Source organism: Anticarsia gemmatalis, chromosome 8 (assembly GCF_050436995.1).
Source record: "Anticarsia gemmatalis isolate Benzon Research Colony breed Stoneville strain chromosome 8, ilAntGemm2 primary, whole genome shotgun sequence".
Lineage (NCBI taxonomy): Eukaryota > Metazoa > Arthropoda > Insecta > Lepidoptera > Erebidae > Anticarsia > Anticarsia gemmatalis.
Window position 1 is genome coordinate 1,905,332 of NC_134752.1, and position 21,329 is coordinate 1,926,660.

Sequence of the window (21,329 nt, forward strand, 5' to 3'; positions counted from 1 at the left end):
TTATATAATTTGCCATGTCATTTCAATCTCATCTATTTGCATTTTACATCTAATATAGAATCTCGTTTGAGACTGGTATACAATTTGCATAGATTCTCAGCAACGATGGCTCATCTCGTGTAACGAGTAGCTAGTTTATCTCCACAACTTAGTAGAGAGTCTTGTACGCGAGGTACAGTAGTAGCAGAGGCATAAAATTTTATAAATTTTAAATTTGACATCAGTCAGCCTGCAACCACGGCGAGTGCAACCTGCGCCAAAACGTTAGGCATTTTAAGTAAAAACACGTGTTCACGTTAATTCCCGTATTCTATTATACATTAAACATGCAACGCGAGAGTTTAAAAGTTATGATAACAACCGGCTAGCTATCAAGAAATTTTGTATGAAAAGATCTATTGCTATTTTTGCAGTGCATTGTAAAGGTCTATCTCTTGATACTCGAAAGTACCGACTGTACAGAAGCGAGCTGCTGTTTGCCCTAGAAAAACATACACAGATCATATATCAAGGATCAGTATCATAGATCATATATAGGAGTGTGACAAGATGTATGGATGTGAATGAACCACGGAAAATTTTAAGACATCGTAGCGTGGCGACGTTCTTTGGTCTCTCTCTACCTACCCCTATGGGGAAGAGGCGTAATATGATGTAATTGTACATACACTTAAACCTCAATAGTTATACTTACTTTAGATTAATCGTGTATTCTCTTCGAAGTTATCGGACTATAGTCTATACTAGTTAAGTTGATGATAAAACAACTTGTTTCTATGTTTTACTATTTAATGTTAATTTAAGCGTAATCTTTGTATTTCATGCGTGTAAAGAAATTAACGAAGGACTTAAATTATTCCGTACACATCGTCTACAAATTATTGAGAAGTTATTGTAGTAAAAATTGTACAGACAATATATTATATTTTCTTTGGAGCACCATCTGTTAGGTACATAATTACCACTTTTATTTCAACCATTATACCATTTTGAGTACTGCATGTTTCGCTACAATTTACCGGTAGGTAAACGATCTACGGGTTTAAGCAACCCTTAGCGCCGTCATTCCATGTAAGGGTGACCTTATAGTGGTATTTGAACTGGGCGTCTCCGGGCGGCACGTAAAAAGACGGTTCCGGTTGTTGTCTATTAAGGTAATCGTTAAACAATGTCAAAGGCCTTTCACGCGGCTTTAACAACTTTGACACTAGGTTGACCACCAATCATAGGACTAACTAACTAATTAACCTATGTGTTTAGAAGCTAAAATAATATAATACATCATAATTATATTTTTAATTGTCTAACAACAATGTGTTTTTTATTTACAGGTATGTTCGAGTTCTGAAAACCCTTTCCATTATTGATTGGTAAGCCACACCATATGCCAAGTAAACAAACACAGACATTAAACATTATTGGACAACTCACACACGGTCATTTGATTCCAAACTAAGCAGAGCTTGTACTATGGTAACCAAATAACTGATAAACATACTTATATACTTCTAAATACATACTTATATAGATACATTAACATCCAGTGACCAAGTGAAAATATATTGTGTTAATTTTGTGAGGTAAGCACTAACATCATTCGTCTAGCAAGACTGCACTCAAAATGAGGAATTATTGTTTTATACAAGTTAACTTACTACATGCACTGATCACAATAAGATCTTCTATGGCGCAATGGTAAAGATGGTCACGCCCCTATCACTGGCGTCTGAGATCGTAGGTTCGATTTCCACACGGAATTATACGTGTACCCCAAAATTATCGTTGCTACGATTCTTACTTCGTTGTACATTGCCTCAGATTCTTGTATGTTTGTATTATATTATTGTAAGCTTATTGTCTCATATGCCTCTATGGCACTAGAGCAGGGCTTAATGTGAGAATTATATTTTTAAAATACAAAAAGAAAATAAATATGTAGTTGTAAAATAAGTTATAATTATATCTCTCGTTTGGCCCTACCATTTCAAACCCTACCGCTAAAGAAGTTCTCTAAATTATTAAATTAAAGATTTCTTCCAATACAAAACTTGCCGTCTAGCCTCATCTAAGGCTCCCGATACACGAGATAGCAATACAATTCGTTTTAATAATCACCAGCATTAGACGTTCATTTAGCGTGTGTCCGATATAATGGCCACTATTAAACTCTGTACTACTGAATGGATGCGCCTCATAATTTATAATGAGCTTCTTTAATAGAATTTGTAGAATTAAATGTTAGTCCACACATTTTGATTAATTTTTCATTCATTTCCGGATTACGGTGTTTGTGTAATTTACTACTATTGACTGCCCACCACCGACTAGCTATCGTCTTTTTATGAATGATCAGCGCCTCAAGCGGGCGCCCTGAGAACTAATTGTTCGGTACGGTTTTAATGTCAAACTCTTGATAGTCGATACCGACCGAGTGTAGAAAATCGCTACTGGACTTATTAAAGAAGTTTACGGAGCTTCAAATACGTAGATGCCCTTAATAAAGGGTTCAATAATTATCATTTTTCAATTTATCCGATATTAACCGATTTCAATGCATATAACAACGGATTACACAGGTAACGATTTTTACGGTACGACTTACAAAAGTTATTGTCGTACACGACAATTCAAATTACATTAATTCAAAATTAACAGGAGCACTATTCTTATTAACACTTACGTTTAATAATTTATTGAATATATCCAACCTATGCCTGAGTCGAACGCGTCTAAACATAGAAAAATCAACTTTGTTGTACATATTAGTATAGATATCATCAACACTTTAACTACTCATCCTTTGGCAAAGTCAACCGCAGATTTGCAAAGAATCTGCCGCGGGCTCATTCTTGTTTACCTATAATTTACTCATTTTTTGTTTAAAAATACTGGAATGACGTTCAAGTCTGCGTTTAAAAAGTTACAATGTAGAGTAAAACTGGGCTTATCTGATTCTTCAAGACTTTAAGCGTAGTTTAAAAGCTTTAGCGTTAATTTACTTGTCATATTGGCTAGCAAGAGTTGGCAACATAATAATATGTATAGATACTCTTTGAGGTAAATTCTTAGCCGATTATTTTGCAGTGAAACTTTATGCCGCTTTTTTAAATCGAAGTCAACTCATAATTTTCTAATTCTAGAACGAGAGGTCTATTCTAATTCTACGGAGAACAAACTAAATATTTAATGGACGACAGGTAGCCTGAAAGGCCTTCGACATGCCTTCAAGATTGTTATCTTAGTTGACAAAACGGGACGTTGAAGACACATTCAGTTCGAATACCTCGAAATAGCTACCCCACCAAATAGACCGCGCTAAGTATTGCTTAACCTCTAAATAGTTTCCCGACCGTTGAGTATTACTGGCTGTTAGTACCTCAACAATTTTTAACTATTAATATGAATCAGTTTGGATTAATTAATGGACTAGTCGTTACAGAATATGCAAACACTTCAGAAGCTCAAACTGCCTGTCCTGAAATAAAATAAAATAAAGTAAAATCAAGAAAATTCCCCTTATTGAAACGAGAATACAGGCTACAGTTATATATTATCATACGATCGGTCTTGCTAACAGACTAATTACCAATATCCTGGTTCCTGGGAGTAGAGCACAGGAAATAAGTCCCGTTGTACCGCTGTGTACGGGACCGTGTTGACAACTTAATGCTATATTATTACTGGATTCTCTTAAAGATAAACTATCCTGGTTACATAATAATTATTAAAAAAAAGAAAATACAATGCTCTGGTAAAATATGACATAATTGTTAAGTACTATTATAATTGTTACGCGATCCACCTTAGCTTTTAATGCATGTACAATGTTGCTCTCGATAGCTAAAAAAGTGCTTTTTACACTTGTTTGTAGATTAGTTTTTTCTAGTAATAGAGCCACTAAGAAAATTTTACAAGAAACTCTATTATAATTGACATTATTTGTTTCTTTTTTAAAACATGGAAAAATACCTCACACTGTACAACAATTGCACTTTTTGAAACCAAAAAGTATTGACAAATTGGCATGAGTAATCCTCGCTCCATACATTTTGATGTCATAAACATACAACATACATTGTTCAACATTATTCCTTGTACGTACACCGCTCATTTGAGTATGTTAATGTATGCAACGATGAAAAAATACTTGTGAGGTACACTACCCCGTTGATAACCGAAATATTTAAAGAAATATCGAATTATATTGCGTTTTCATTTTGTTACAATTTTTATTGATATAATAAAGCCAAATTAATATATTCGTTAAAAAAACCCTCATGGCAACACACAAATTACTTTTCGAAGTTACGTGTGTATTAAAAATAATTATCACTTGCTCTAACGGTGAAGGGAAACATCGTGATGAAACCTTGCATGCCTAAAAATTTGTTAAATACAATTGTTAAGGGCATGCAAAGTCCTGAACCCGCACTTGGCCAGCGTGGTGAACTCAAGGCCTAACCCTTTCCTCGTTTGGGAGGAGACCCTTGTCCAGCAGCGGGACAGTAACGGGTTAAAAAAAAGTTTACTCATAAAATTTACCGACCATAATTTATTGATTACTTTTTGCCGGCGACTCTTGAGTTTAATAGAATGCTGTCGGCGACATCAAATGGTCGATAGTTAACGACTTTCGCGAAAAGTCTCAAATAGATTTCAGTGGTGTTAAACCTGAAACTTGTTAGTTCCCGCAAATACTAGAAATTCAAAATGAAATAAAAGATTTTGTAGCATTATACTTTTGAAAACACACGCGTGATTTTATGTATATTTGTTTTAATTTAAGCTTGTTTGATTGTCAAACTGCAAAAAGTGTTCCCTCTTTATTTCCAAATCGTCCAAATTTAAATAATGCAAGTTTAGAAGTAAGCATACAACTGTATATAATTACAAATTCATAACCGAACATCTTCCACGGTGGCCAACACGTACAAAATAAATTATGATAATATAATAATATTCACAACGGACTACAACTGGTACACGGACCCGAGAGTGCAGTCCCACTAGTATTTCGTACGCAGCATGTTAAATAGTGCTTGTAAATTTTAATATATTTTGTTATCGCTTTACGATGTATTTTAGTGATGGGTTTCATATCGATATTTTTTACTTTTGTATCGTAAACGTGACAGATTTTAGACAATTGGAAGTTAGATTAAAGATTGTAGTTGTTTGTATTCTGCAAACAACTACAAGCTATATGTAGCTTTTAGAAACTTAGTGTAGTTTTTAAAAATACATAAGAAATAAATATAGATTTTAGTCGTAGTTTTAGTCCCAGGATACGAAGAGGCCTTGACTACACTATGCAGGCCAAATGCGGATTGGAATCGTAGCATTTGTACAACTGTAAATTTTAAGCATGTAAAGCTTCTTGTACGATGTATTCCTTTACCTCTCCACTAGGATTTATTACTTGTTGATTTTTACTAGCACAACTGGCTGATAATGTATTCTGTAAAATATTATAATGTGACTGTATATCGGTCGTTTCGTTCCCTTCAGCATGCCTTGAAATAACCACGAAATCAATTGAAACTTACACAACATATTGGACAAATTACTTTATCGATATATTTAGATCTCATCACTAGTAAAAGATGGCAGATAGCATCAGATTATTCACATGTAGTTATGAAGCAGTCACAGGAATGCCACTCACTTGTTGTCAATATGATCGGTCAGGTCTCACTCATATTTATGGAGATGTGACCATTTCATCCTTGTACTTTACTATTTTATGTCTTTGTTTATTTTAAGAGCTGATTTTTGTTGTTTTCTTTGTTGTTTTTAGAGTTCCGTACGTAAAGAGTAAAAACGGAACGCTATTACTAGTCTCCTCTGTCTGTCTGTCCGTCTGTCACCAGATTGTATCTCATTAATCGTTATAGCTAGGACGCTGAAAATTCCACAAATTGTTTATTTCCGTTGTCGCTATAATAACAAATAATAAACATATCAAAAGATGCAAGGGGGAAGAAGTCTTGACCATTTAGCTCATAAACACTGCAACAACGCGTTGCTAACCTTCTATCTATCTATCGTATGGTTTGTGGTCAACCTAGTGTCAAAGTTGTTCAAGCCGCCGATAGGCCTTTGACATGGCTTAACGACTGTTATCTTAATTGACAACTACCGGGACCGTCTTTTTACGTGCCCTTCGAAGTACGCAGACGCCCAGTTCAAATACCACTATTCGTTCAAACACCCATCTATAGAATGACTGCGCCAACGGTTGCTTAACCCAAAGATCGTTTACCGATCGGTGAGCACAACTGGCTATGAGCGCCTCAATAATCCTCTTTCGAATATAGAGTCTGTGCCAAAATAAATACGGTCTTGTTTTTTTTAATCTAGGTAAGAATATAAGTTCCAAAATACATCATTTTATTCCCATGTATCTATATCAACAAACCAATTACAATAGTTACAAAATCTCGGAAGACCAAACAAAAGAAAATCTCGTTCGATGTCAAAATCAATAATTCTGCTAACGAGTTCACAAGTAGGACAAAGTGTTTACAGACTCAGTTCATCTGTGATATTGACCATTCAAGTGACGTCACACCATGGCAATGGTTGCCATTGTGTGACGTAAACCTCGACCAGTGGAAAGTAAACCTCGTTAAAGGTTAAGAAATCGCAAAAAAATGTGCCGAAAGCTTTAGTTGAGTTTTTTGCGGTCCCTATGATTTTTCAACTTAACTGATTCTTGATTCTTTAACTTACAAACTTTACTGTAAGAAAGTCACGCAATCCTTTTTTAACAGCGGGAATTGGATCGCCCTAGCATAATACGAAAAATTTCTGGTTGATATAAATTGAGGAGATTGATTGCCTTAACATGAAAAAAAGCTTCTGCTTTGTAGATAGAATTTGAACTGCTTTGTAGTTAGACTTGATCCAAATTAGATTTCTTAACTGACTCATCTTTAAATAGTAAAACCTAGAACAATTCGTCATTTTGGGAATCATTTTCTTTCCATAAACGCTCGGTTTCTATTTTTCTTCATACTCAGACTGACTTTACTCTCTTTTTTATGCATAGACTCTCATTTTGACGCACTCAATATCGTTTTCAAAGCTGAAACAATTCCACTCCCAAACAATCACAACTCAACATATGCATTCCAGAGAAGTTCACAAATTCACAACTTTTCATAGATCTCTGCCTATACTTCAAGTATAACAGGCGTTAAATTATGTATACACGTTCACAACTAAACATATTCATTACTGTAAAAGCAGCCCCATGCAATAAATCCAGTACAACACATAGATACACATATCACATTTAAAAAAGCCATCACTCCATAACTTCTAAGACACATTTTCTTTCTATCATCACACCATATTAGTCAATGAGATTGACAGTTGAACATTGACAGTTCGACGTCGGCAAATTGGTATATCAATAACCTGTAAATGGTTGTAGTGATAGGCACCGGTTGGTAAACGATATGTAAAGGGATAAGTTTATATACAGTAATGAAGATGGGTGACCGTTATTTACGCTGAAATGTGTTTGGGAAGATTTTCAGAATATGACTAATTCAGATTTTGGCCAAGAATTACATAAAGTGGTTCAGTAAAGTGTATTCTCGACATACGGAAATGACTTTTAAGTAATCCTTCTTGTATTATAAAGCGAAAATCTGTCTGTCAGTTAAGCTTTTTTGATTAGACCACAAAAATGATTTTGATAAATTTTAATCTAGAGATAATTTCAGACAGGATCAAACACAAATTACTGTTGTTCTGATAAATAATTTAATTATTATTTGTTATACACTACACTTTTTCAAAGAATCAATACCATTCAATTCCTTCTTGCAACTTATTCAAACTAGGCATAAAATCTCATTATCCATAAAATTTCAGGCTTGAACAACTATGACCCTAAACTGGCCACTAACCATACAAAATAAGGTAGTTTTAATGTGTTTTTGCAAGTCTCGTCTGACCGAGGCCGAAACCGGTTCTTCAAGAAACCTACATTTTATTTGCGCGAGTCCTCCACATAGTGGGATTTGAGTTAAATAATTGCTTAGGGGTTAGTTATAACCAATAGATTTGGAAGTCAATTGGATTCTATCTCAGTTTATAATAAAATAGTTTATTTTGAAAATAACGCATTTCCGACCAACATTAAGAAATATACGGCGATTCATTTTTGGCTTACCGTTAAATAGAAGATAGACTTTGAAAGAATCTTAGGAATGATCAAGAATTTGACTTATCTCATTTCAATAAACACTTTACTGCCCCACTGTAAGGTTAAGGGTCACCTTCTGGAATTATGGATGGGTAACGCTTTGAACGCTTCACTCTAGCCAAGTGATTAAAGACTAAATTCGTTAATAAAATTTTTCAATTATTTTATCAAGAAATTTTTTCTTCCTTTTTAATAGACAACTCCCGCTCTGAGAACTACCCAGAAAAGTTCGTTGCGGGGATTTTTACAAGCATACAAACAACGGACACAATGTACAACTACCGAAACAACTATTTGTGGATCGCACTAGTAACTGTTCCGTGTGGTAATCGAACTCACGCCCTCTCGACGCAATGTTAGTGGCGTGGCGATCTTAACCACTCTGCCACGAAGTGTAATTAATCATGTTCCTCTCATAATAAAAGTAGTTTCTTATCTATTAATGGTTGAATGAAGTCTTCAAAACTTAAACGTAAATAATTTTCTATTTTTAATTAATTTCGAAGACCTCTCATCACGTCCATTAATTATAACATGGCGATAAAATTAAAACAGTGAAAGTTGAAATATAATTACAAGTTTATGTACATCATTGTTTCGGCAGCACGTTGTAATAAAGTAACGGAAATGGCCGAAAGTCACTCATTATGTGTGGTCTCGTAACTAACTAATGTGAAGGGTGGGCCCTTTATTATTAACAATTGGTACTTATTATCTCATATTACTAGCCGGGGTCGTAAGCTGACTGAGTAATGAATTGCTGAATGAGGCAACTTGCGACCACGGCCAGTGTAACCTGCGCCGAAACGTCAAGCAATCTAAGAAAATTAATTCCCATATAACATTATATGGCTTGAACAACTTTAACATCAGATTGACCACTAACCATACGATAAATTAAAGTATATAAAACAGAAACAAAACATGCACACGCGTTAAAAAATAATAGGTACTTTAACTAGATGCCCGACTCTCGTAATTAAAAAAAATCTAGCGTCAATCTAGTTTCTTTTACAAAATGCTGAAAATGCACGTTAAAACAGTTTTGTGCATCAATCTCATTTTAGTTTACTGTTATTTCAGTGACAAAAATTTCGAGAATTGCTCTTCGCCTGAGATTCATTTCTTCTTGCAGCGCTTTATTATGAACATAATATTACACTGAAACAAGCCTTTGGACATTAGAAGCGGCTTGGTAGCAAACTGCCTTTAAAAAATTGCATATGGGTAAAAAAATACACCTAACTTATGCCTCTTATAGCCGGAGAGCAAGTGTTCTGGATGAGGTGACGACGACGTCTTTCCCATTCTGTCACTGGCTTGTTGTCATACGCAAATACAAAAAGCACATATTATATTAACTCTTAATTAACCCCAAATATTACTAACTCTACAGGGTTATTTGTAATACGAGTACACCAAAATCCTCGCAAGACTAGATAACTAAACATCAACTTTTGATATATGACTTTTCATAACTTCCTGCGTAGTTTTTGATGGTTTACTAATAACTATTGTATAAATTGAAATCAAATCATTTATTCATATAGGTAAAATTTATACACTTATTATAGTCAATGATATAAGTTTATCGACAGAATGCATAGCAGCGAAATGGTTGCAAATATAAAACACATTAGTGGGACTCCGGCTCAAAGTGCTCCTAGCAACAAAGTAGATAGTGACAGCGAACAGAGCACCAAATAGCTAATATAATGTGCGTTACATTCTTGTGCACCCGCTTTTATGTGGGACAAGTAACAAGCGTTAGCGATTTATAAATTGTCGTTTTCCGGCTGGTATGATATTGATGTATTGAATGAAAAAAAACGGGAGACTTGATATATAAATATTCAAAATCACGTTGTAGAGCTTTTTTTAAAGGGTGCCAAACTTAATAAAAAGACAGGACAAGGAAGGACCCCTTGACCGACCATTACAATACAAAGAATATTTGAAATACCCGAAAAATTTAGCAGCAGTCATCATTTTCAAGAGTAGGTATTTTTCAAGCTAAAAGCAAGCCTTTGCAAAAATGCATGAGTTACAATAAAAATGCAAGGTTTTTATTTCACGTGTATCAAAATCCTAATCAAATGAAGCAGAGTGGTTATTATTATTAATTCAGCTACGACAAGAATGGAACCGCGTCGAGTGAATAAATGTATCACAAAACATAACTGCTTGATTTTGTGATTTCTTCTAGGATGCACTCTAAAACTTAGCATGCTGGAAAACACACCATGTAGCGTATTTTATATCGTTATATTAAAACGCTTTCTTCTATACCTCGGGCAGTCTTCAATAAGATTCCTGCAGCAAGATTTCTTGCTACCATTTCCTATCGGTTGTATATTTGTAATTTATTATATACGGTGGCTTTTTGTCTCAAGTTCAGTTTATGCAACAATCTTCCAGAATAATCTAGTGCGTGGGACGTTTGTTTATTGCACTATTTTATTAAACGCTGTTTAAGTTATGGGCCGATGGGGTGGACTGATTGGTGAATGTTTTATTAAATTGTATGTTATTGAATGTAGTTTAATATTTTTATTATTTGTGTCCGACCTGTTCCTCTAAGCTTTGGCTAAATTTTTATTTGATTTTATTATTTCCGTATATGTAGGTATGTGGTTATTTAAAAACCTTTGACATGGTTTAACATCTATTAAGAAAAACCGGGACCGACTTAACTTTAACGAAAAACACGTAGCGTCGTTTCGTTAAAGGCGATTAACGCAAATACCATTATGCGTATCCTAGAGTGCTAACAATGGTCACGTAAGAAATTGTCGTCAATAGAGTTAATAATTGTAAAGCCATTTCAAAGGCTTGAGCCCATGTCTCGTTTGAAAAACTTTAACACTAGATTGAACCCTAACCATACGATAAAAAAACAGACTTTTATACCAGCAGGTAAGTCAAATTATCACTCAAACAATTTCCAAGACACTTTCGCACACACAATCATAGAACGGGTGCCATAAATATAATAACTCATTTCGAACAGTTCCCAAGAACGTGCGTCAAACACATTGGTAACGGGACTCTTATGGTGTTTGCTAAGTATAGTTATAGTTCAAGTCTATGGTATCGCAACTTGAATTTTAGTTAGCTTTTGCTATTGTTATTGCTAATTGTAAATGTTTATATAGAAATACTTCGAATGAGAATGTCACGACTGTTATACTCGAAGGTGTAGGTGTATGAAATACACCCACGTTTTGATATTAATAATGTTAGTCCCTTGTAATAGGGCGAGCCTATTGACTTTTACCGGGCACGTTACTAAACTCCGGGTTACTATTGAAAAGTATTGTAATATAATTTAGAAAAGACTTGTAGTACTTTGCCCGACCCGGATATGAAACCCGAGACCTTATGATCAGCAGTCAGTTATACTCCCGACCGCGCCACAAAGACAGCCTAAAGATACCAAAATTACGATGATTAGGTTTCAAGTAGCAATTGATATAAACTACAGATTTTTTTGTCCTAAAGAAGTTTTTTTTTTATGAGATGACACGGATAAACCAATCAAGCGATGGATTAAAAGTATACCAGTAATTCCTACTGAGATGAAACTAATTTCTCCTCCTTCCTCAAAATCTCGGTCATTTCTGCAATATCTATAAACTTCTCAGAAATAGCATTTTTTGTATAAAAACTGTCATAAAAATGATTGAGAAAGTCAGTGATTTCTCACGCCCTTTTAAATTCCCGTAGAGATTTATAATAAAAAATAATACGAAAAGCGGAACGAATCACGATTTGTGAACGTGCTTACTACGTTAACGCAGTGCCGGATTAAGGTAGATAATATTATTCAAAATTAAATGAGTAAAAAATATGCAAGCCTTTGTTACCCTGGCAATCATAACGTTCAACATTGATTACTATTATTTAATAGCCTTTGTTAGCCTGAGCAATGTCAATGTAGGATCATTCAGATCATTGGATGACTAACCCCCGGTTTCTGAGGCACATTTAGCGGCAGTTTATCTATTCAATAGCGTTTAAACTCATACAAAAAAGCGCTATTGATTAGATAAACTACTGCTAATGTATTTAGGAATCAGGGGTAAGTATGATATCGAAGACTAGTGAAACGCTTCGCCCGGGTTGGACTAGTTTTCACATACTGCCTATGCACATCCAAAATAATACATGGTTTTAAATAGCGGGAGATTTTAAAAACAATAAAATAATATCAATTTTAAATATTTCCCTACTTTTTAAACACCCACTTCTTGAGGGCATTTAAAGTCCCTAGCCAGCACATGGCCAGCGTAGTGGACTTCAGGCCTAACTCCTCTCTCAATTCAAGAAGGGACCCTTGCACAGCAGTGGCTCAGTAATGGGTTAAAAAGGCCATAATATGACGTCACAAGTTTGCACTGACTACAGTTCCACGCCGACTGTGGTCAATGTACTAGTTTAATTATTGCAATTAACTGCAGTACTTAAACTTATTGTCTTAAATTCAATTCAAACGGCTTATTAAATATTATTATTATTATTAACAATTTAACTATGGCCTTTACAATCTATTCTCCAATGATTATTATTTTATGACTAAGAACTTAATGCGTGCTATCGCGTCGGCATCCTTTGCGTTGTAGTAAGGATTGGCTAGTAAAAGACAGACACTGATTTTATTATTCTATACACTCAAGATTTCAAAAGTAACAAATGAGTTCATAGCGTGACATAATTATTTTGTCCGGGGTAAGCTTAATTAGGCCAAATAGCTGTCTATCCCTTACTTAAAGTCAATCATTATTTTATTCATTTGGAAATGGAATCAGTCATTGTGATAGTAAAAACGTGGTCTCTATGCGTTTTTTAGCTGATCGATTTAGAATTTTACTTATAACCTTGTCCCTATATTTCCTTTTTTTTAAACCGCAGACATCTGGCGTACTGTGCTTGTACTTCAACGTGTACAAGTGTGTATGCATATTTACTATGCAATAATTCAAAGCCCATAAGTGGATTCCTCCTTAAAGAAATTAGCATACCAAAGGCGCCGGCCGAGGTTAAATTTGAAACGAATCTCATAAAATTATGTCGTTGGTCCTGTGGGCCCGTCAGTGACTTTAATATTATAACTATGGAGTCTTTTCATTTAACGCACGCCAATAATAAATATTCTAAAGATTTTATTACGGATACATAGATTACCATTTTTAGGCTTTATATAACTTTTGTTTTGGAAGTTAGTGTACCTCCCACTAAAGTGGTCGAGGGTTCGAACCCGAGGCAACGCAAAACATCCTGATAGTAACTTGCACGTTAAAAAATTGTATGCATGTAAGCAAAGTCCCCTACCCGCTGATGGCCAGCGTGGTGGGCTCAAGGCCTAACTCCTCCTTTATTCGGGAGGAGACCCTTGGCCAGCAGTGGAACATTAAGGTGTAAAAATAATTACTTTTGTAAGTTTTCCGAACATAACTGTATTTTATTCCTTTTTTGGTTTAAGTCTTTAAAAAATAACTGTCGTACTAAGAATAGAAGAACAAGAAAAGGAAGGGTTTAGTTCTCGAATCCAAAAATAAATAAGAAGGTTAAGCTCTCGAGTCCATAAATGAGAATTCAGAGAAATATTTTCTTACTCTGCAGTACTTAGTTCGTCCCTGTACTAATGACAAAATTTCATGTCCATGCTTGTATTATACTTTAGTCGTGCATACCTTGAGGTAGGTCATGTTTGCGGTATTCTAATGTACAATGTTTATTTTATTTACTTTGTAGGTTATTGACTTATCGATCTATTGGGAACTAAATAGAGAAATGTCCATTTCGAATAGTATAAAAGACGGTCATGTACTTTTGTATAGTTTATAGATAATATTTGGAGTTGATGTGTAGAAATTAGATTGTTATAGAGCCCACACAATTTTTTTTTAAGCAATGAACATTATTGTGTAAGGTATGAACTATTCTTACGCTCGTTCTTTACAAAACTCGGAGCTCCGAAATAAGATTGTTGCGGATACGAATTTATAGAAATCCGCGGATGTAAAATGCATGAAATGAATTGACGCAGATGTTCCGCATTTAAGGATGCAGATGAGAATATCCGTGACACCCCTGTTTACCTAATATAAATAACTATCTTGAGTCTAATCTATACTTATCTATACTAATATTATAAAGCTGAAGAGTTTGTTTGTTTGATTGTTTGTTTGTTTGTTTGTTTGTTTGAACGCGCTAATCTCAGAAACTACTGGTCCGATTTGAAAAATTCTTTCAGTGTTAGATAGTCCATTTATCGAGGAAGGTTATAGGCTATATATCAATAGGAGCAGAGTAGCAATAAAAAATGTTATAAAAACGGGGAAATTTTTGACCCAATCTCTCTTATGTGACGCAAGCGAAGTTGCGCGGGTCAGCTAGTAATTTTATAAAGCTGAAGAGTTTGTTTGTTTGTTTGTTTGTTTGAACGCGCTAATCTCAGGAACTACTGGACCGATTTGAAAAATTCTTTCAGTGTTAGATAGCCTATTTATCGAGGAAGGCTATAGGCTATATATCATCACGCTACGGTCATTAGGAGCGGAGTAGCAACGAAAAATGTTACGAAAACGGGGAAAATTTTGACCCATTCTCTTCAGTGACGCAAGCGAAGTTGCGCGGGTCAGCTAGTTTGTAATAAAATTTTTCATAGGGTCTTCAATTTCATTTATTTTATTTCAACGCGTTAAAGACCCGTTTAGTTTATAGTATTGCAATTTTTCTTTCGTTTCATTTTTTCTTATTTCTTTCCATCATCCCATCAATTTATAGCCAACGGTAATCAATCAATAAACTGTCACAGTTTAAAAAAATCCCGACAGATGACAGATAAATAATACGATTCTGATTGATCAATCGATTTAATCGATTCTAGTATATTCACGTGCGAATCGATTACAAGAAACGACAGTGTTATGCATTATGCAACCAATATGTCGATAGAATAACGATTGTTGTACGTGCTCTGAATATGATTATTATGGAATGATAGTACTATTGTAATTATGACACAGAAAAAAAACAATAATTTTAATCCATTACTTTTCCACAGGGCTAGTGATAGCCAAATGGTTTAAGCTTGCACATTCCACGTAAGTTGGCAACGATTCGAACCCAAGTCAACACATCAATGACTTTTTGAAGTTATTTGGGTATTAGAAATAACAATTATCACTTGTACCTTGCATCCCTAAAATTTCTTTGAGGTATGGTTTTAGTGCATGCAAGGTCCCCAATCCAGAAAAGTGGACTCGAGGCCTAAAATTATCCCACTGCTAGGCACTAGTTTTCTCGAGAAATATAAGAGAGGCAAGAGCTTAAGTTCACAACTGTAGCCAAGTAATATTATTGATTATTTTGCATACCTATTTAATAAGCTATTTCATATTAATCTGCTATTTAAACAACCTTATACTCGCATGATTTTGTTGTGTTTATTTCCCTCACCAAAAATAAAGGCAGTGGCGTATTGCCCAGGTTTTAAAGCCACTTGAAAAGCGAATGTTCTAGCTATTTTGGTACCACTGTAAGCTAACATTACCAACGTACAATTCAAAGCAACAACAACACGATCCGGGAACAAACCGAAAGCTATTGGGGACGGCAATTCGTCTCGCCGCGGATCCCGTACACTTTATTGCCTATCCAGTTAGTCTGTATTATTTTATCATCTGTGTTATTTGTACAGGCGACGTCAAAAATAAGTATACACCTTATTTGTACAGTCAATGTCAAAAATAGGTATACACCTTATTTTTACAGTCAACTTCAAAAATAAGTATGAATATACATATATGTCACATTTTAAAAACCATTTATTCAATGAAAATAGTAAAAAAACTGCTGTTTATTAACTTCAAAGTAATTTTACAATCATTGCGTATTGGTTGTTGATTAATAGCAAATATTCAATTGAGTTTTTTTATATAAAAAGTACAATTGAAAATGTGATATACGTATTTTTGACGTTGACTGTACGTACTGTATTGTTCGGTAAATTGTTATACTTGAAGAACAAACGGTTTGACTCGAAACTTTCTTGTTGATATTATGGCGATTATGCTTTGAGCATTTCTTACTTCTTTCTTTGAGAAATTCTGATTTATAGGTTTGATTTTTTATGATTTCCAAATCTCGTTAAAAGGCTAGCCCCAAAAATACATATTATTATGTACTACCATATATGACTTACTAAGAAATAATAATTGCTGTTAATCGTATTACTGACCTTATAAGTTATTTTAAAAACCTCTCTTCCTCCAAAAAACTCACAATACTTACTCCTCTTCTGCGACTTTTCTGACGCAATGGCTCATGAATCTAGTAGATTTTTTTATTACATTAAACATAGAATAATAAAATTAAGTGAATACTCGTATATAACACCTGCAATACAGGATTTTAATAAATATTTTTAAGACTACATGCATTCAAACTTGTATCAATTTAAACAAAATAATATACTCTACTCTATAACTATACATTACAAATAAATTATAGTATCCAAACAAGTCTGTAACAGATCCGATCTGAAATTCTAAACAATTTACCGTACTCCCCCGAGGCTAGACTACTGTGATATGACTTTATCGTGGCGACCCTATTATTCCACTATACGTAGATAAACACTTTACTCACTGCAGAGCGAACGGTTGAAACAAATTCTATGGGATTTCTAAAATGCACTGGGGCTTGAAGAATATATTTTTAACAATTTTGACTTAGTTATATTATATTAGCTGACCCGCGCAACTTCGCTTGCGTCACATAAGAGAGAATGGGCGAAAATTTTTCCCGTTTTTGTAACATTTTTTATTGCTTCTCTGCTCCTATTGGTCGTAGCGTGATGATATATAGCCTATAGCCTTCCTCGATAAATGGACTATCTAACACTGAAAGAATTTTTCAAATCGGACCAGTAGTTCCTGAGATTAGCGCATTCAAACAAACAAACAAACTCTTCAGCTTTATAATATTAGTATAGATTAGAACGATTTGGTTCAAGGAACTGTAGACAGGAAAATACTAGTTTATTTTTTCATAAAATCACGCTTGTTATACACGATGGTTTAAATAGAGATGTATTTCGTAAACAGTTTTTGTAACTGCTATTGTAGATCCCATTTAACAGAGACAGAGCTTACTGGCATAGGTATATAGAACCAGTCATGTTATAATCTGAGCTCCCCTTTTTTTTTAAACCACTACCGCATTAATAATTGATTTTGTGTCGCTGGGACTTATACAAAACTACACAAAGTACAACCAGACCCGAAACAATTATTGTGGATCGCACAAATAACTCTTCCGTGTGGGAATCGAACCCACGACCTCCCAAGGCAATGGTAGCGGCGTGGCGAAACCACTATTGAAAATATTCCAATAGAAATTAGAAAAACTCAAGAGAGCTGTGCTTAACGCAATAGTTAGACCCAACCCTTGTAATTATCCGCAGCCGCTGTTGGTGTTATAAGATAAACTACAAAATCATTTATCCAATTTAGAAGCACAACAATACCGTATGCCCCTTAGGCTGAACTACTGCAATATATCTTTATCGTGACTGCCCTGTCATCTGACTGCTTTCAGAGCCGGTTTATACAAATTCTATAGTATTTGTAAATGGGCTCTGTGACTTAGATTTGTTAAAGGTTAGGGTGGAGAAATTGTCTGATGATATGAAGTTATCTTTACAAATTACAGATAGGATAAAGATAGTGTAATGTGGAACTATTCGAAAGTGGGAAAATTCTATAGCAATTTAAATGAATACTGTCTTTGCTACACTACATCTGAAGAAGTAAGAGTAAAAGAGCAAGGATTTTATTAGTTAGTGTGTTCATAAATCTGAGATATAACTGTATCATATAAAAAAAAAATCGTTCACAGCGATTTCGTTCGTGTGGACTTAATTTTTACATTTGTACATATTGCTGCTTAGCTTCTGTAGGTCATAGCGTCATCTTTTACAGCCAAGAGCCTTCCTCAAGCTACTATTGGACACATAATTATTTGTTCAATTCGAACCAGTGGTTTCTGAGATAAGATCAAACAGACAAACAAACTGTTAATATTCATATATTACATATTTTGAAGTGTATCATCGTAAGAAATGCTATCAAAGCTTAAACTTTATTTGTTTTTCAACTTCTTACATTAGTGTGGGCACATTCATATCACTCATTCTGCATATCTAGATCTAGAATATAAACACTCTAAGCTAGATTCTATTCAACGGTCCAAATTTCTAACTTCCTGCACCAAAAACTTTTACATAATCGATCCTCGATTTCACAGAACGTTATACGATTGCGTAATCGATAAACTGAATCGATTCGATCATGTTACGATTGAAAACGGAAATCGATATAATGGGACTCGCTTAGACTTGGTTTTTAATTATTACTAAGTTTAATTGTAAAATATGATTTATTATAAAGTGAAAATATTTATCGATATGAGATGATAAAGGACAAGGTTGTTAAACAACTAAGTTTTCTCGTACTTTTTTAAACGATAATTTCTAAACGTATTAATTTTGTTTATGACCTTGCTCTGCCTGGTAGTTAATTAAATATTTATACATTAAACAAGCATATCTCATATTCTTGTAAGATAGTTTAAGAAGCATTTAATATTCTTCCATTTCGCACATGTACTGCGAGGTGGACTCAAGGTCAAAGCCCAGTCTTGTTTGGGAGGAAACCCTTGTCTAGCAGTGGGACAGTCATTGGTAAAAAATGCCCTATGTTGCAGCTTGTACTACAGCTTAAACATCGAAACAAATGAAATTGCGTGATAAACATTATCAATATTATATTACATCGAAAACTTATTCGCTGATTCATAATAGAACGTATACTGCAGAAAACAATTAAAAACTTAATTTTAAACTCTCTTGGGCAGTCGACTGGTTTCAATTAACTGGCCATCGCAAACGAATGTACTCCATGAATATATATATTTTTTTAATATAAAACATCTTATCTCTATCTTACATTCAAATTTTCAATGACATGGTCCACTTCAAATAAGAAGTAGTAATTTGCGTATACGTCAGAAACTGTACCGTAATTCTCTACCAATATCGACTATCGACAACCGGTTAGTTATCGATATTTTGTATGACATTCGGTTCAACGCCTCTAGCGGGCGTGGTAGAAACTATTTTGGCAGTACATTTTAAATGTCAACCTCTCGATACTCGACAGTACAGACTATACAAAATTGCGCTACTGTAATCATGTTTTAATCAGTTAATTTACTCGCCTAATTAATTACAACGTTCCTGTTAAGAAACACGTAATCACTAACAACGACACGGCCAAGATAATTCACATTTTCCGCTATTTCATCCATTTTCTAACCCGCATCGAAACTTTACTAACAAAATTACATCCACTTATAAAACCAGAATAGAAGACCTCTAATCACTAACATTTTCTTAGAAAATAGAGCTCTTCACCTGGTTCCGTGACAGTTATTAGAAATCTCATTTTCCGCGGGCGATTTCAATAATACGATGATAGTCGTTACTAAGAAAGTGGGACAAAATATGCTGTGTATACATTTTGATGTAGTTTTTCCTTTGAAATGATAGACGGATACATTTATTGATCTGTGAAATCGTGAATTATTGTTCACGTCAATTGAACAGCTACTTGATTTCCCATTTAACTCTTTAATCGACGATGCTTAATAAATATTGCGTAGAAAATAGGACACAAATAATATTATGTTTTAATGACTTGCCTTATTTTTTCCGCCAAATCAAGCCATTTATAAATCACTCGCATACAGAGTGGCAGTTTTCAACTATAATTGAGAACCGAGTGGATATGGTAAAAATACAACTGGTAAAAAAAGACAACTCCCGCACTAAGAATTACTCTTGTGTCTAGGGGACTTTTACAACGGACACAAAGCACAATCTGACCCGAAACAATTATTTGTGGATCACACAAATAAAAGGAGCAATAAGTTATGAAAAACGAATCAACGCCTTTGGTTCCGTAGGAACAATTCTTCAAATACAGTGTATGTACACTGTCACATTTTCAGAAGCATTATTATGTGTGGAAATAATAAAATTACTAATTTATATTAACTTCAAAGTTATTTTACATTTTTTGTTGACTACAATAAACAAATTGATGAAATGTGTGATTTGCATGTTATGTTCAGTGTCTGCTTTAATTGTTTCAGTGAGCTCACGTTACTGGAGGGGATGGCGAACAGCGGAGGCTGGAGTGAGGAGCCGGTCTCTAAGGTAAATCACTCTTTATACATTGCCCAATATGTTTTTTTTGTTTCTTCACAGTTGCAGCAGTCAAAAATAATTTTTGATATATCATTTGAATACTGCGATATTGGTAGAATTAGGCGTAAAGCCAAGATCGACACAAGGCTAAACAAAAAAAAAAACTTCGACGACCAAGAAGATAATATTTATGTTACGTGTGGGATTCGGGATAGTGGTGATATATACTGGAGGATTTAAGAGACCTAAGGGTATAAGAATTCTATAATTTAACAACTTTTGTAATTCCTTGTAAGCAGTCTTTTCCAAGTTATAATTATTTTGACGAAATAAAGCATCGTGAAGAAACCGTGCACAGCTTAGAGTTCTTTAAGACAGTTTCAAAATGATTGCAAGGTTCTCAATTTAGACTTACCCACTCCCATATCACAGGAAATGGTCCGGAGGGATATAAAAGGATCAAATTTATCATGAAATCCTCTTAAACACTGCTCTACGGTTGTCATAGAAATCTATAAAAACGTCCAAGGTATAAATCAAACTATGTAAAACTACTTACAAGCGCCATTTTCTTTCACTTTCATTCTGATAGTAATAACACGTCCTAAGATTCATGTAGTGGAACCATTTAATTGATTTACACCTACATCAAAGAATTCTTTCGCATGACACTATGTGGTTATAAGCGATAAAATTGAGTAGAAAAATGTTTGCATCTTTTTATAGACATTCCTTTAATTAAGAATGAATTTGCTATATATTTTCTAAACAGATCTTTTTTAATCATAGATGAGAAGTTAAAGTATTTTTATTCAGTGAATCCCACTAATACTT

At 34.4% G+C, this 21,329-nt stretch overlaps 1 protein-coding gene across 4 annotated transcripts in view; it reads left to right on the forward strand.

The window, feature by feature from the left end:
- mwh (multiple wing hairs) overlaps positions 1–21,329 on the forward strand; it is a 145,619-nt gene that overhangs the window by 99,743 nt on the left and 24,547 nt on the right. For all 4 annotated transcript variants that reach the window (XM_076117061.1, XM_076117063.1, XM_076117062.1 and 1 more), the window contains one exon: positions 20,441–20,504. In XM_076117061.1, the coding sequence (XP_075973176.1) occupies positions 20,441–20,504 (64 nt within the window). The remainder of the gene's footprint in view (positions 1–20,440; positions 20,505–21,329) is intronic.